Here is a 15,098-nt window from a genome sequence, read left to right as displayed (position 1 = left end):
AAAGAACCACATGTGGGACAGGATCGTCACTCGGGTGAATGCGTCGGGGACTGTGCCGAGGACCAAGCACCACATTCAGAGGCGGTGGCATGACCTTAAGACCAGGGTCAAGGGCATCCGAGCGAAAAACCACGCCAGAGCCAATCTTACTGGCGGTGGCACACCCCCGGAGCCCATACCCTACACCGATTGGGAGGAGAAGGTGCTGGTGATACTACACCCAGAGAGCCTAGATGGCCTTGACGAAGGAGAAGAGACTGGTGAGTACAAACCAAGCACCACGATCAGCACGACATGGTCAGGCTCACACAACTGAGATTAAACATCCCCCACGCCCCAACCCATGCACGTCGGACACCAACACACTAACATGTCCATGGCTCCCAACAGGCCCCCATGTGCACGGGGAGGGTGGTGGTGGTGGTGGCGGTGGTGGAGGGTGGGGTGTGTGAGAGGCCCAAACTACAACTCCCAACAGGCCCCCATGTGCACGGGGAGGGTGGTGGTGGTGGAGGGTGGGGTGTGTGAGAGGCCCAAACTACAACTCCCAACAGTCCCCCATGTGCACGGGGAGGGTGGTGGTGGTGGTGGCGGTGGTGGAGGGTGGGGTGTGTGAGAGGCCCAAACTACAACTCCCAACAGGCCCCCATGTGCACGGGGAGGGTGGTGGTGGTGGTGGCGGTGGTGGAGGGTGGGGTGTGTGAGAGGCCCAAACTACAACTCCCAACAGGCCCCCATGTGCACGGGGAGGGTGGTGGTGGTGGTGGCGGTGGTGGAGGGTGGGGTGTGTGAGAGGCCCAAACTACAACTCCCAACAGGCCCCCATGTGCACGGGGAGGGTGGTGGTGGTGGTGGCGGTGGTGGAGGGTGGGGTGTGTGAGAGGCCCAAACTACAACTCCCAACAGGCCCCCATGTGCACGGGGAGGGTGGTGGTGGTGGTGGCGGTGGTGGAGGGTGGGGTGTGTGAGAGGCCCAAACTACAACTCCCAACAGGCCCCCATGTGCACGGGGAGGGTGGTGGTGGTGGAGGGTGGGGTGTGTGAGAGGCCCAAACTACAACTCCCAACAGGCCCCCATGTGCACGGGGAGGGTGGTGGTGGTGGTGGAGGGTGGGGTGTGTGCGACAGGAAACAGAAATGTCTACAAATCAATGTAACCATGTACTGTCCACATTACTGACCAGCTCGATCTTGTCCCTCAGGTGATCGTCAACTGACTGGGGAAAGCAGTACCCGGCCGCCAGCCTCGCCTCCCACACCTACAGGACTCTCTGCCGACGACGACACAGGCAGCTCCGGGGCGGAGGATGGAGCGGGACCAAGCACGCAGCCAGGGCCATCTGGCTCACAGGGACTCCCGGGACCGACCAACGTCGCATGTGTGACTCCCGCGGCACCCGTCTCTGTGATCTGCACAGTCCCCACCACCACCAGTACCACCAGTACCACCAGTACCACCAGTACCACCACTACCACCAGCACCACGACTCCTGCCGGTGCCACCCAGCATGACCCAGCGCGCAACGCTGGTCCAACGGCCCCACACACAAGCAGGGTGAGTGGGCCACAAACACAGGCAACGGGACAACTGCCAATCAGGCGACCCACACACCGCCGGTCAGAGGAGGGACAGCTACCCGAGCCAGTGGCACAGTCCCTACAAGCTCTTGCCAGGTGCCAGGCCTCATACGACCGGTCCCAGGCAAACGCTGATCGTGTTCACCAGGACTCAGTGGACAACACCAACAGCCTGCGCGAGATCTCTGGCATCCTTGGCCAGATGTTGGTGATCATGGGCCAGCAGGCAACGATGTGGAGGGAATGGGTTGCCCGGAACAACCCCCCCCCCCTCCACCATGTGTGTCAGCGCCACCGCCACCGTCACCTCCGCCTCCCCCGTCACCTCCGCCTCCGCCTCCACCGCCGCCACCACCACCTGAGCCCCTGGCGACGGATGTGGCCCATCACCAACCTGCCCTCCCAGCTGCCTCTGTACCACCTCCGAGACGGAGGGGGCGGCCGAGGCAGGAAGTTGCTGAGAGCAGTGTTGGAGCGCCAGGCACACGCTCCAAGAGGGGACGACCTTGACAATGCCACTGCCTGTGCCAGACATTCACCCTGCAAACCATCCTGTCCCACATAGACAATCATTGCCACTGGTCTGCTGGACTAGCCTGACACCCCCCAATGTGGTGTCAGCACGGACATTTCATCTGCCATTACCTTCAACTCCAACTCCCTCCCCCCCACTTACTTGTAAATATTCACCAGCACAAAAGCACAACCTGTCAATAAATTGCATTTACTCACACAATGATGTTTTGCCTCCATGTTTATTCACATGATTGCCATCAGATACAGACGTAAACAGGTACAGGGATCATAGTCGCACATGATCATGGCGCTGCGGGAGTGACCTAGAGAAAACCAGAGACAGCAAACACACGTCCGTAAAGAGATTCACACACATCACAACACAATGCACAGCAACATTACACAAACGACAACCATCACACAAGCATGGGATGGGAGCACACACATCATGGACACTCCTATGTCCAAAGACATGAAGACACACATGTGCAACCATCACAAACCACACCCAGCTGATTAACCCCATATCCACACAACACCAGAAAACATACATGAGGCATTGTCATCCGCCACTAGAGGTAGATACTCACATTCAAGGGAAGTAGCGATCAATGAGCTGGCGCCTCTGGTCCACACCTTCCTCCTCACCACTATCCTCATCAGTCGACATGGGTGGGATGGGAGGCCGAGGAACTCCTTCGTCTTCAGGGTCCAACAGCAGTTCAATGTTATTGCGTACTGCCAGGTTGTGGAGCATGCAGCAGGCAATCACGATCTTACATACTTTTCCTGGTGAGTAAGGCAGGGCCCCTCCGGTCTTATCGAGGCACCGAAACCTAGACTTGAGCAGTCCAAAGGTACGTTCGATGACTCTCCGTGTCCTTCCATGTGCCTCATTGTACCGCATTTCACCCGCCGTCCTCGGATTACGTAGGGGACTGAGGAGCCAGGGCCGGTTTGGGTAAGCCGAGTCGCCTATGTAGGGGGATGACAGAGACAAACATCAGAACAAGATATGGTGGGTACCCCATGCAACACAGAGATCACAAGAGTCCCCACTGCACACTCACCAACAAGCCACGCTTGACCGGGTGGCAGATTTGCCATGAGTCGTGGGACATTGCTGGTTCGCATGATGTGGGCGTCATGTGCGGATCCAGGAAATCTTGCACACACATGGGAGATGATGTTGCTCGCCAGGCACACCACCTGCACGTTCAGCGAATGAAAGTGTTTGCGATTCCTGAACACTTGTTCGCGTGCCCGTGGTGGAATGAGCGCGATGTGCGTGCCATCAATTGAGCCCACAACGTGAGGTATGTGGCCCAGTGCATAGAAACCAGCTTTGACAGCTGGCAACTCTTCCGGACGTGGGAAATGTATGTACTCATCCTTGTACAGCATCATAGCTGTTAACACATCCCGAAGAACCGTGCTGAACATTGCCTGTGACATACCCCCGGCACCTCCAACTGTATACTGAAATGTGCCAGTAGCGAAGAAATGTAGTACCGCCATGACCTTTGCAGTGGGTGTAAACGAGCCAGGATACGTTCTACGTGGCTGCAGATGAGGAGACAATTGAGCCACAAGCTCCAGCAACCGACGTCGATCCAGCCTGAATTTCCGAATCACCTCCTCGTCTACCATATCCTCCAGCTGAGTGTATGGGCGATGCACATTTGGAGCCCTCCTGTGTGGGAGAGAGATGTAACTTAGGTCAACGTACAAACGACGCATACGTGTACAACTCCATCACATGTGTACCTTACTGACAAAACTCCAGTCGTCACCCTAATGTATCGTAGACACATCACAGACACTCATGCAACTGCATGCACACAAACGATAAGTTTACACACGCCATGTCATCAAGCACAAATGCCACCACCAATGATGATGTGCATACGGTAATGACATGCATGGTGACAGAACGTATAAATCACATACACGGAATGCATGTGTACCACCACCACTGTAGTCACCTCGACACAACAAGAAACTGACAACAGATGCATTAATTGGCCACACAGCCGTGATGTACTGTGTAGTTGTGAAGATGTAACAACGTCTGTAGGGTCAAACCCGACGTCAACACGTACGAATGCACATCTGTTGGCCATTGTGTGCCGACCGATGTCCATTGTATGGACACACATGCTATATTGTATGACATATGACCTTTCACAATCACGCTCACATCCCTCATGACGCAACTGCACACAACACATCACGGTGCAGCGTCTGACAAGATCACATATTTGGCGCCGCCATGGCGGTGCTCAACTTCCGCTACTTCCCAAAGGCCGAATGCGGCCTGCGTCCCTCTTCCCATTGGCTGCATGTGCAGGGACCGTCACGGGCACACATCGGCAACCGCACGTGCAAGCTTCAGGCACGGATGCTTCAGTTGCAACAATGTACTATCACTGGCGCCTCCATGGCGGGGCCCGTACACAGCGGGGGAGGTGCAGGCCTATACACCCTGCAGATGTACTCAATGGACATGCCAGTTCATGACCCCCCTTACAGTCACCTTGCATCATCCACCGTACACCGGCCGGAGCGGCCGGCCCATGAACAACCGCCGTGCCCGGCCATGAACAACCGCCGTGCCCGGCCATGAACAACCGCCGTGCCCGGCCATGAACAACCGCCGTGCCCGGCCATGAACAACCGCCGGTCCCGGCCATGAACAACCGCCGTGCCCGGCCATGAACAACCGCCGGTCCCGGCCATGAACAACCGCCGTGCCCGGCCATGAACAACCGCCGTGCCCGGCCATGAACAACCGCCGGTCCCGGCCATGAACAACCGCCGGTCCCGGCCATGAACAACCGCCGGTCCCGGCCATGAACAACCGCCGGTCCCGGCCATGGCGGTTGTGTTCATGGCCGGGCACGGCGGTTGTTCATGGGCCGGCCGCTCCGGCCGGTGTACGGTGGATGATGCAAGGTGACTGTAAGGGGGGTCATGAACTGGCATGTCCATTGAGTACATCTGCAGGGTGTATAGGCCTGCACCTCCCCCGCTGTGTACGTGCCCCGCCATGGAGGCGCCAGTGATAGTACATTGTTGCAACTGAAGCATCCGTGCCTGAAGCTTGCACGTGCGGTTGCCGATGTGTGCCCGTGACGGTCCCTGCACATGCAGCCAATGGGAAGAGGGACGCTGGCCGCATACGGCCAATCGCAAGTAGCGGAAGCTGTGCACCGCAACAACAGGGCCAGTCATTGGCCCATTTCACGATCACGCTTCCAGGGCTGACCAATTGCTGGCGACGTATGCCACTGACACGTGCTGAGGGCCCTATATATGTGTCTTGGCCAAAATGAAACTTCCTACCCTGGGGACCAGTGCTGCCTGTGACCATCACCTCGACCTGCTGCTGCTGCTGCTGAGCTGACCACCGACTGCTGCCTGTGACCATCACCTCGACCTGCTGCTGCTGCTGCTGAGCTGACCACCGACTGCTGCCTGTGACCATCACCTCGACCTGCTGCTGCTGCTGCTGAGCTGACCACCGACTGCTGCTCTAGTGCCATACTCCGTGATCTTGCCATGTCGAGTGGCAAAGAGATCCGGTCTCGACCCTTCACTGCCGCGGAGCTTGATGTCCTCGTGGACGGTGTACTCCGCAACTATGGACGCCTCTACGGCGCACCGGGACGGGTGGTAAGTGCAGTGTGGGACATGTTGGTGTGCATGAGGGGGCCAAATGATCAGGCCTATTTATATCTTAGCTGTGTAGTGTGGGCTAGACATATGTTCCTGATTGTGCATGGCTGCTGACAGTAACGTCTTGCCCCTATGTGTGTGACAGGCCACCTGTCCACTGACTTAAACCCTTTTGTCTCCCATCATGGTAGGTCAAGCTGCACCTTCGCAAGGACCTGTGGAGGACCATAGCACGGGAAGTACGGGCATTGGGGGTGTGCAACAGACGACATACACACTGCCACAAACGCTGGGACGACATTTCCAGGCTGAGCAAGAATGTAGCGGAAGTAACACTGGGCCTGATTCCAAGGACGCCCCGTCTGGCCCGACGCTCCATGACCCCTCTCATGCACCGTATCATTGCAGTGACGCATCCTGAACTGGCCGAACGTCTGAGTGCCGATCAACAGCAAACTAGCGGTGAGCATACTGTCTGTGTAGGAAACTTGTGAGTGCTATGCATGTATTGGTGCACAGACACACTATTGAGTTCCGTGTTGCGTATGTATGCCTGTGATGGCATTTTGGTCCCATTGGGTGTTACTCATTTGACATCCAGGTCCGCCATGTTGACACGCCACTTGCTTAGTAGTTGAGTGTTAAAGCACATCCCCTAGTGGTCCATGTCCCCATGGCAGAAAATGTGAGGATGACTGGTAGGGGTGGGCCATGTGCAGGATGAGGGCTCATGAACCTTTGTCTGCTATGTGATTTGGCTATCCTGTTCCTTCTGTACGTGAGTGTGCCCATGACTCACACATCTTTTCCGTGCATTTCAGCTTTGACAGAGGACACTCAGCCACAGACGGTGGAGAGTAGCCGAGGAAATGAGTCCGGCTCAGACTTCGCACACACGCAGACTGACACGGAGGAGGCCAGCGCCGGAGAGGGGGACAGGACCGTCCCTGAGGACTCGCATGTGGAGACACCATCGTCCTCCTCGTCGGACACTCTTGGTGAGCCTGCACTGTTGTCACAGACTGGGAGTGGGCACTCATCACCTTCTGTCGGAAGACAGCACACAGGGCCCACACTTCCGCCAACTGCACCATGTATTGTTCGTGGCCGAAGGAGTAGGGGGAGCAGAGTGGCGTTCGGTGCAGGCACCGCTGCCCCTGCCACGGTGAGCCAAAATGCACTGTGTGCTGAGGCCGTTGATCTGCTGCGACAGCTGTGTGTGGGTCAGACCAATATGACAAATGCTTTCCAGGATCATGATAGGAAGTTGGGGCAGGTGGTGGCATTCATGGAAGGGATGCATGGCGATCTTGCAGGTCTACACAGGACAGTGCAGTCATTGGCAAGCAGTGTGTCGTCTGCAATAGTACAGTCGAATGAACAGGGTGCTACTTCTGTTTCCCCATCTACACCGCTGGATGTCTCAGGGGGTAGTGATTATTCAGAGCAGGACTCAAATACAGGTTATTGCACTAGAAGCAGCGTCAGACAGCACGTCAGGGCACGCAGGGCACAGACCCCATCCCCTAGATCAGCTAAATCTGTTCACGTAGACGACGTCAGATGCACTGGAGTACACACACAGGATCCACAAGTGTTGTTGGGGGACATGCCTTCCGGAGCTACACAGGCATTCAACACGAAAGGTACTCCGAAGGCAAGGGATACTCACATGTCCATGGACTGTTCCTTGGACAAGGCCAGTCAGAAGACAAAGGCACCTACTAAGAGCAGGGAGACTCCCAAGAGCAGGCCCACAGCAGAGGTAAGGGACACTCCCAAGGACAGTGAGAAGACTAAGGCACCTACTGAGAGCAGGGAGACTCCCAAGAGCAGGCCCACAGCAGTGGATAGGAACACTCCCAAGGACAGTGAGAAGACTAAGGCACCTACTAAGAGCAGGGAGACTCCCAAGAGCAGGCCCACAGCAGAGGTAAGGGACACTCCCAAGGACAGTGAGAAGACTAAGGCACCTACTGAGAGCAGGGAGACTCCCAAGAGCAGGCCCACAGCAGTGGATAGGAACACTCCCAAGGACAGTGAGAAGACTAAGGCACCTACTAAGAGCAGGGAGACTCCGAAGAGCAGGCCCACAGCAGTGGATAGGAACACTCCCAAGGACAGTGAGAAGACTAAGGCACCTACTAAGAGCAGGGAGACTCCGAAGAGCAGGCCCACAGCAGTGGATAGGAACACTCCCAAGGACAGTGAGAAGACTAAGGCACCTACTAAGAGCAGGGAGACTCCCAAGAGCAGGCCCACAGCAGTGGATAGGAACACTCCCAAGGGCAGGGACACACACAGGGAGCAGGTGTCTGCTGGAGGCAGGTGCACCACAGACGACAAGTCTGCTGGCAGGAACAGGGCGGCGAGCAGGGCACAGGCTACATCCAGAGACAACACTCCACCTAAGGATAAGGCACATCCTACGGACAAGGCATCTAGCATGGACAATGGCGCAATCAAGGACAGGCATACTTCACCCCTGGCTGCACTGAGGCTGATGTTTTCTACTAAACGCCAAACTGATGTCTCCGCGGCGGAGTCCCCCCATACCTCCACTCCCATCCAGGCCAGTCAGAAGCAGAGGAGGGTGTCCCCTGTTGTTGCATCCCCCATTACACATCATTCCGAGTCCAGGCGGCAGGCACAGAGCAAACGACAAGCAGGCTCCAGCACGTCCCCCGAAACCAGATCCCCGGCAGCAGTTGCTCCACCTATGCTGGGTGGTGATTCTTTGGAGTCCCCACCACTTGGCAGTCCTGTCCTGTCCAGGGTGCACTCACACCTCCCTAAGAAACGCAGACACACACCATTGACACCTGCAAACCCCGATTTGGCTCTAGGTGAGCTATCCCCAGCTCCCAGGCCCACCCTGCCTCCTGGCCCATACAGCCCTGTGGCTCATCATTTCAGTTGTCCCAGTGGCGCCGGTGCAGTTGACTCTCATGTATCAGATGGTGGCACAGTGTCAGTTGTGCCCTCTCCTGTTGCAGGTCCTGGCAGTGTATCTGGGTCTATGGCTCACGTGTCAGTTAGAAGATCTGTGGCTGTGTTGCACACTCCTGTTTCTGGTGCTGGCAGTCTGTCTGGGTCAGTGGCTCACGTGTCAGTGACTACATCTGTGGCTGTGTCTCACACTCCTGTTGCTGGTGCTGCCAGTGTGTCTGGGTCCGTGGCCCATGTGTGTGTCACTCGGGCTGTGGCTGTGTCTCACACTCCTGTTGCTGGTGCTGCCAGTGTGTCTGGGTCCGTGGCCCATGTGTGTGTCACTCGGGCTGTGGCTGTGTCTCACACTCCTGTTGCTGGTGCTGCCAGTGTGTCTGGGTCCGTGGCCCATGTGTGTGTCACTCGGGCTGTGGCTGTGTCTCACACTCCTGTTGCTGGTGCTGCCAGTGTGTCTGGGTCCGTGGCCCATGTGTGTGTCACTCGGGCTGTGGCTGTGTCTCACACTCCTGTTGCTGGTGCTGCCAGTGTGTCCGAGGCAGGTAGTTCACGCAGTCCCCCTGAATCTGTGATGTGAGGTGCTGTACACTTCACTCAAATGTTAATTCACATGGTGTGTCCATTGAGAACTGCGTGGCACTCTTGTGGTCCCTGTGACGGGTTGGTAGGGACACGTAGTTGTGCTGCCTCTGATGTACCTGCTCTGTAATGCACAATGCCCTGTTGATGCTCTGATACTGCATGCTGCCCTCTCGTTACCTGCCTCTGATGTACCTGCTCTGTAATGCACAATGCCCTGTTGATGCTCTGATACTGCATGCTGCCCTCTCGTTACCTGCCTATGATGTACCTGCTCTGTAATGCACAATGCCCTGTTGATGCTCTGATACTGCATACTGCCCCTCTCACGTGCTGCCTCTGATGGGCCTGTTCTGTGCAATGGACTGTTGATGCACTTTGGCCCTCTCACGTGCTGCCTCTGATGGGCCTGTTCTGTGCAATGGACTGTTGATGCACTTTGCCCCTCTCACGTGCTGCCTCTGATGGGCCTGTTCTGTGCAATGGACTGTTGATGCACTTAGCCCCTCTCACGTGCTGCCTATGATGTACCTGCTCTGTACTCTACAATGCCCTGTTGATGCTCTGATACTGCATGCTGCCCTCTCGTTACCTGCCTCTGATGTACCTGCTCTGTAATGCACAATGCCCTGTTGATGCTCTGATACTGCATACTGCCCCTCTCACGTGCTGCCTCTGATGGGCCTGTTCTGTGCAATGGACTGTTGATGCACTTTGGCCCTCTCACGTGCTGCCTCTGATGGGCCTGTTCTGTGCAATGGACTGTTGATGCACTTTGCCCCTCTCACGTGCTGCCTCTGATGGGCCTGTTCTGTGCAATGGACTGTTGATGCACTTAGCCCCTCTCACGTGCTGCCTATGATGTACCTGCTCTGTACTCTACAATGCCCTGTTGATGCTCTGATACTGCATGCTGCCCTCTCGTTACCTGCCTCTGATGTACCTGCTCTGTAATGCACAATGCCCTGTTGATGCTCTGATGCTGCATGCTGCCCTCTCGTTACCTGCCTATGATGTACCTGCTCTGTAATGCACAATGCCCTGTTGATGCTCTGATACTGCATGCTGCCCTCTCGTTACCTGCCTCTGATGTACCTGCTCTGTAATGCACAATGCCCTGTTGTTGCTCTGATACTGCATGCTGCCCTCTCGTTGCCTGCTATGTTGTACCTGCTCTGGTGCCCACTTTGCCCATGCTCACGCATACACTGTGATTTGACCCCTATTTTGGACAATAAAGGTAGTCTATCAAGTCTCGTGGTCTGTCGTTGTCATTCCTGCTTGCGTACTGCAAATGTGTATTCGTATATGCTTCTCATCAGTGGTTTCGGTAACATGACACTCCCCCTCCCTACGTCACGTCCCTTGCTGGTATTCCCCTCCAGACAGCCAATGGTTTGTACCTTACCTGCGTCGTCGTCCATAGTAGGCCATGACTAGGACGTGGTGGATCGCGAAGAGCATCGGGAAAGCGTGTAGCGCCGGGTCCATGGTGGTGGTCAGCTTGCGGTGGGTATCTCGGCTGTGTCACCTATGTTCGCTGTGGGGATTCCGCCGTGTTAAGACAGGTTGTTTTTCCGCTGCGGTTTTATGTGTGTTTTCCGCCATCTTGATTTGGGGGACGGTCTTCGACGTCAGTGCGTACGGCGGAGCGTCCGGATGTGTTCCGTCCGCCGCGTGGTCGTGTGTAGTTGGCCGGCGGAGCGTGTTTTTCCGTCGCGGACGGAAATTTGACACGTTTTCCTATCCTGATATGGCGGACGGAGTATCCGCGGCAGGCGGACACGGAAAAGGCTTTTTCCGCCTACTCCAGGGCCGCGGTGGCTCTTCCGTCCGCCATCCTGATCGACCCCTAAGTGTGGGAATGAATAGAATAAACTTCAAGAACCCAACCTACGAGTCTGCCTCCTTACTACAAGGTGGAATAGAATGATAAGGCAGTCCAATCAGTCAACCAGTATTATGAAGTCTATGCCTATGGAGTCCTTTTGTATACATTACTAAAATGACTACATATAATAAATAAAACGTACCTTACAAAAACAGCATGTCCTTCTTTGATTTTCGCTTGAAAAGCAAAACATATAAAAGATTGTACTTTGACATATAAACTACTTTCACCTGTAAAACTACTAACAGCATAAATAAAAAAATAACCAGGATTATAAAATGAATAGTTATTCCGAATAAAAGATTAACACAGTAATCCAAGTGTTTAATTTACAAGACCATAAATTAACAAACTCCAAGTTTAAATACACTGTAGAGAATTTTAAACATTAAAGTCATGCTTTCAATTCCCACTCCAGTTTAAGAACATTGGGAAAGGGGTTGAACTGTGAGGGGGCTAACTTTACTACTTCCATCTAATCTAAACCATGCTGTGGAAAGTGTTGGAATGCACATGCTTTACACCCTCTACTGCCACTTCAATATCATCCATAAATATAAAATAACTAAACTTTATAAACTATCAATTAAATATTTTCCATCAAATACAAAACATATTAATAATAATACTAAAGAACTGAAAAAATATATTATCTGTGATATCAAAGTCGAAGATATTTTTGACATCACAACATTATAGCCACTATATTTTTGTCCCATTATATATTACATTTGTTATTTTGGTGGAGTAACGTGATTTCCAAAAGGCATACGTTAGATGCCACAACACAGTTTCATCACAGATGTTTAGGCAGCTTCCATTGACAGGCTCAATGCAAGTTGATGAAAGCCCGTATTTTCCTTGAAAAATGTGCACAAACCAAACAAATGAGCATATATCACAACAAATCAAATTTATAGAACAGTGGTATATCCTACAATATGATCTGGTATTTCTGTCTCAGTGAAACAATAACCCCACATCAAGGCATGGTGATATGAGTGAGGTTAACGCCACTAAAGGTTGATGGTAATATCCAAACACCATGAAACAAACAGCAGAAAATGTGGAAAAAGTATATTATACTGATTAGTCTTTATTTACTTAGAGAAATCTGTGAACTGGAAGGTACAACCCTACGAAAATCTTACTTACGGTTTTGGTTTTAACCAATTACCAAGTCCGAATTTAATATTTTCTTAGTAGCTCTTTTGCAGAGCAAAGACACTTGTCAAAGGCCTTTAGATATTGCACCTTTATTTGCAGGTACCTACTGGAATTTATGTAGCAATACACAACTGTGCTTCCGTGAAAGGAGAACAGATGTATCTGTGAATTACTTCACTTCTATATATATATATATATATATATATATATTCGCCGTAAAGAGGAAAATCAGATCCGGAGTTTAAATTCTTCAACTGGAAGGGCAGACCCAGTTTAGGGGAAACTTTATCCTTCCATATGTGTGACACCCAAAGGTGGCAGATATTTGTTATTGACAATACTCACTGAAGCATTTCTTTTATTACATTGTATATCTGTCAGGACAATGTTTTTGAATAGAAGAATGTCTTATTGGTATTGACAGCCGCTGTCTCACAATAATGTCCTTAATTTTACAGGTTCCGTGTTACAGGCCCTTATAATGGACAACTGTGTGGAGTGCTAAATAGAGGCTCCTTTGAATCCTCTCGTTGCATCAATGGTTTACACTGGATCTGCCAGAAGGAAGCAGAGACTGCAGCTCTGGGGTGTAAAGCTGGAGTCAATGACTTTAACAGCAAGGACAGCACAGCATAATACGTGATTACCCCTTTGAAACTAATATTTGGGGAGCCCATTTATAGCTTCGTGTGCAATTTGAAAAACCCATAAAGTGACAGCTGCAGTTGAATAAAATTATTAATTTGTCAGAACTTGAAATTTATAAATCTGCATGATAACACGTGTTTTCTACTTTGATAACTAAGCACCAACGGCCACATGCATCAATGTTTCCGTTTGCGATTTCTTAATTGCGAAAATTAAGGAATCGCAATTAAGAAATCGCAAACGGCTATGCATTAACAATTCACACATTTTTTTGCGATTCCTTATTTTTCCTTAATTGCGATTCACAATTTGCGAATCGCAATTAAGGAATCCCTCCCCATTGATTCCTATGGGCCTAGAGGCCCATAGGAATGAATAGGAAGCCATTCTCATTTTGCGATTCACAATTAAGGAATCGCAAAATGAGAATGCTATTTCAAGGGTGCAGGGGGGGGGGAGAGGAGGCGATCGGGTATTTAAGCGGAAGGGAAAGGCCAAAAATTCGGGGTACTGATTACAGAGTCAGAAGGAGGGCTTGATAGTACGGGGTACTGGTTACAGAGTCAGAAGGAGGGCTTGATGGTTTCACGTGGTGACAGTACTATTCCACTCATCGATTGTATTGAGGCCATTGTTCACCGAATCACAAATGGTCATCCACTTGCATTCCGCTTTATTAAGTAGAGATCTGATGTCCCCTCCACGGATCGGCAGAGAGGGTTTCTCCACCACTTGCCATAGAATATCTGTGTCCACGTGTCCCAATTCTAGGTAGTGTGCCACTAGAGGTGCCGTCAGTGTTTTACAGTTTATCCTGCTTTTGTGCTGGATGATACGTTGCTTGATCATCTGCGTTGTTTGTCCAATGTAGAGAAGTTCGCATGGACATTTTATCGCATAGATAACATTTTGCGATCTGCAAGTCGTGTGATTTTTTCACTTGCGTCGCCACTTTCACGACAGTCACTTTTGTAGAGCACCAAGTTTTAGATGGTTGTCACGAAATTGAGTTTATGCAGTGCTGCTTAATAACTGTGTATTACTGACCATGAACGTATATCATAAATAAGATAATTGACTATCTTATTTATTTTATTTATTTTGTCAATTTGTAGGGCGCAACAGCTACCCAAGAAGGGTTTCCCGGCGCCTAGACACAGCTAGAAGCGAAGAGACAGAAACGGAGGGAACATTGAGGGATTATAGTTCGAACAACCAAGTCTTTACAAGCTTTCTGAAGCTATGGTAGTTATCTTCCTTCCGAATGCTTGGAGGAAGCGTGTTCCACAGGGAGGGTCCAAGATAGGCAAAAGATCTGCCCCCTGATCTTACACGTTTGAACCTTGGTATGCAGAACCGTGCTGCTGTCTGGGACCGGAGGTTTCTCTTAGGTGTGTAAAGGCAAGCAAGGGATTGGAGGTATTTTGGAGCTCCTCCTGTTTTTATTTTGAACATGTAGTTCAAGGCCTTGAAGCGAACTCTGTTCTCAATCCTGAGCCAGTGAAGGTCTCGGCGATGGTTCGAGACACCAGCGTTCCTAGGAATCTTACACAGGAGTCTGACCGCAGCGTTTTGCGCCACTTGTAGTCGTCCAATGACAGATTTATTTGCGCCTAAATATAGGATGTTGCCGTAGTCAAGCCTTGATGTGATAAGGGCATTGACTACGGTCTTCTGAGTTGACATAGGCAACATCCATAGGATTTTTCTCAACCATCTGGTTATGGTGAGACACACTCCAGTAACTTTGCTGGCCTGCTTATCCATGGATAAGGCGTTGTCTAGTACAAAACCCAGATTTCGAGCATGGGACACCGGGGTAGGAAGAATACCCATCTGTTCTGGCCAATGCGCGGGGTTCCAGAGATCTTTGTCTTTTCCCAAAATCAGAATTTCCGTCTTGTCCCCGTTCAGTTTTAACTGGTTTGCTGTCATCCAGTTCAGTATTTTTAGTAATCCTTCCTTGAGTAGTGACGGGGAGTGGGGACAAGAATTAGACAAGGAAAAAATGATTTGGGTGTCGTCAGCGTAGTTCATGAGTGTGAGCACTAGCTTCTCAACAAGTTCTACCAATGGTTTGAGATAGATATTAAAA

General features: G+C 51.9%; 1 protein-coding gene across 1 annotated transcript in view; it reads left to right on the top strand.

Moving 5' to 3' along the window:
- LOC144767754 (killer cell lectin-like receptor subfamily B member 1B allele A) overlaps nucleotides 1-13,029 on the top strand; it is a 360,212-nt gene extending 347,183 nt beyond the window's left edge. Inside the window, exon 6 of the mRNA XM_078651140.1 lies at nucleotides 12,814-13,029. Within this exon, the coding sequence (XP_078507266.1) occupies nucleotides 12,814-12,991 (178 nt within the window). The 3' untranslated portion in view covers nucleotides 12,992-13,029. The remainder of the gene's footprint in view (nucleotides 1-12,813) is intronic.
- The last annotated feature ends 2,069 nt before the right edge of the window (nucleotides 13,030-15,098 follow it).

The sequence above is a fragment of the Lissotriton helveticus genome, chromosome 7, assembly GCF_964261635.1.
Source record: "Lissotriton helveticus chromosome 7, aLisHel1.1, whole genome shotgun sequence".
Classification (NCBI taxonomy): Eukaryota; Metazoa; Chordata; class Amphibia; order Caudata; family Salamandridae; genus Lissotriton; species Lissotriton helveticus.
This window is presented reverse-complemented; position numbering and strand designations above follow the sequence as displayed.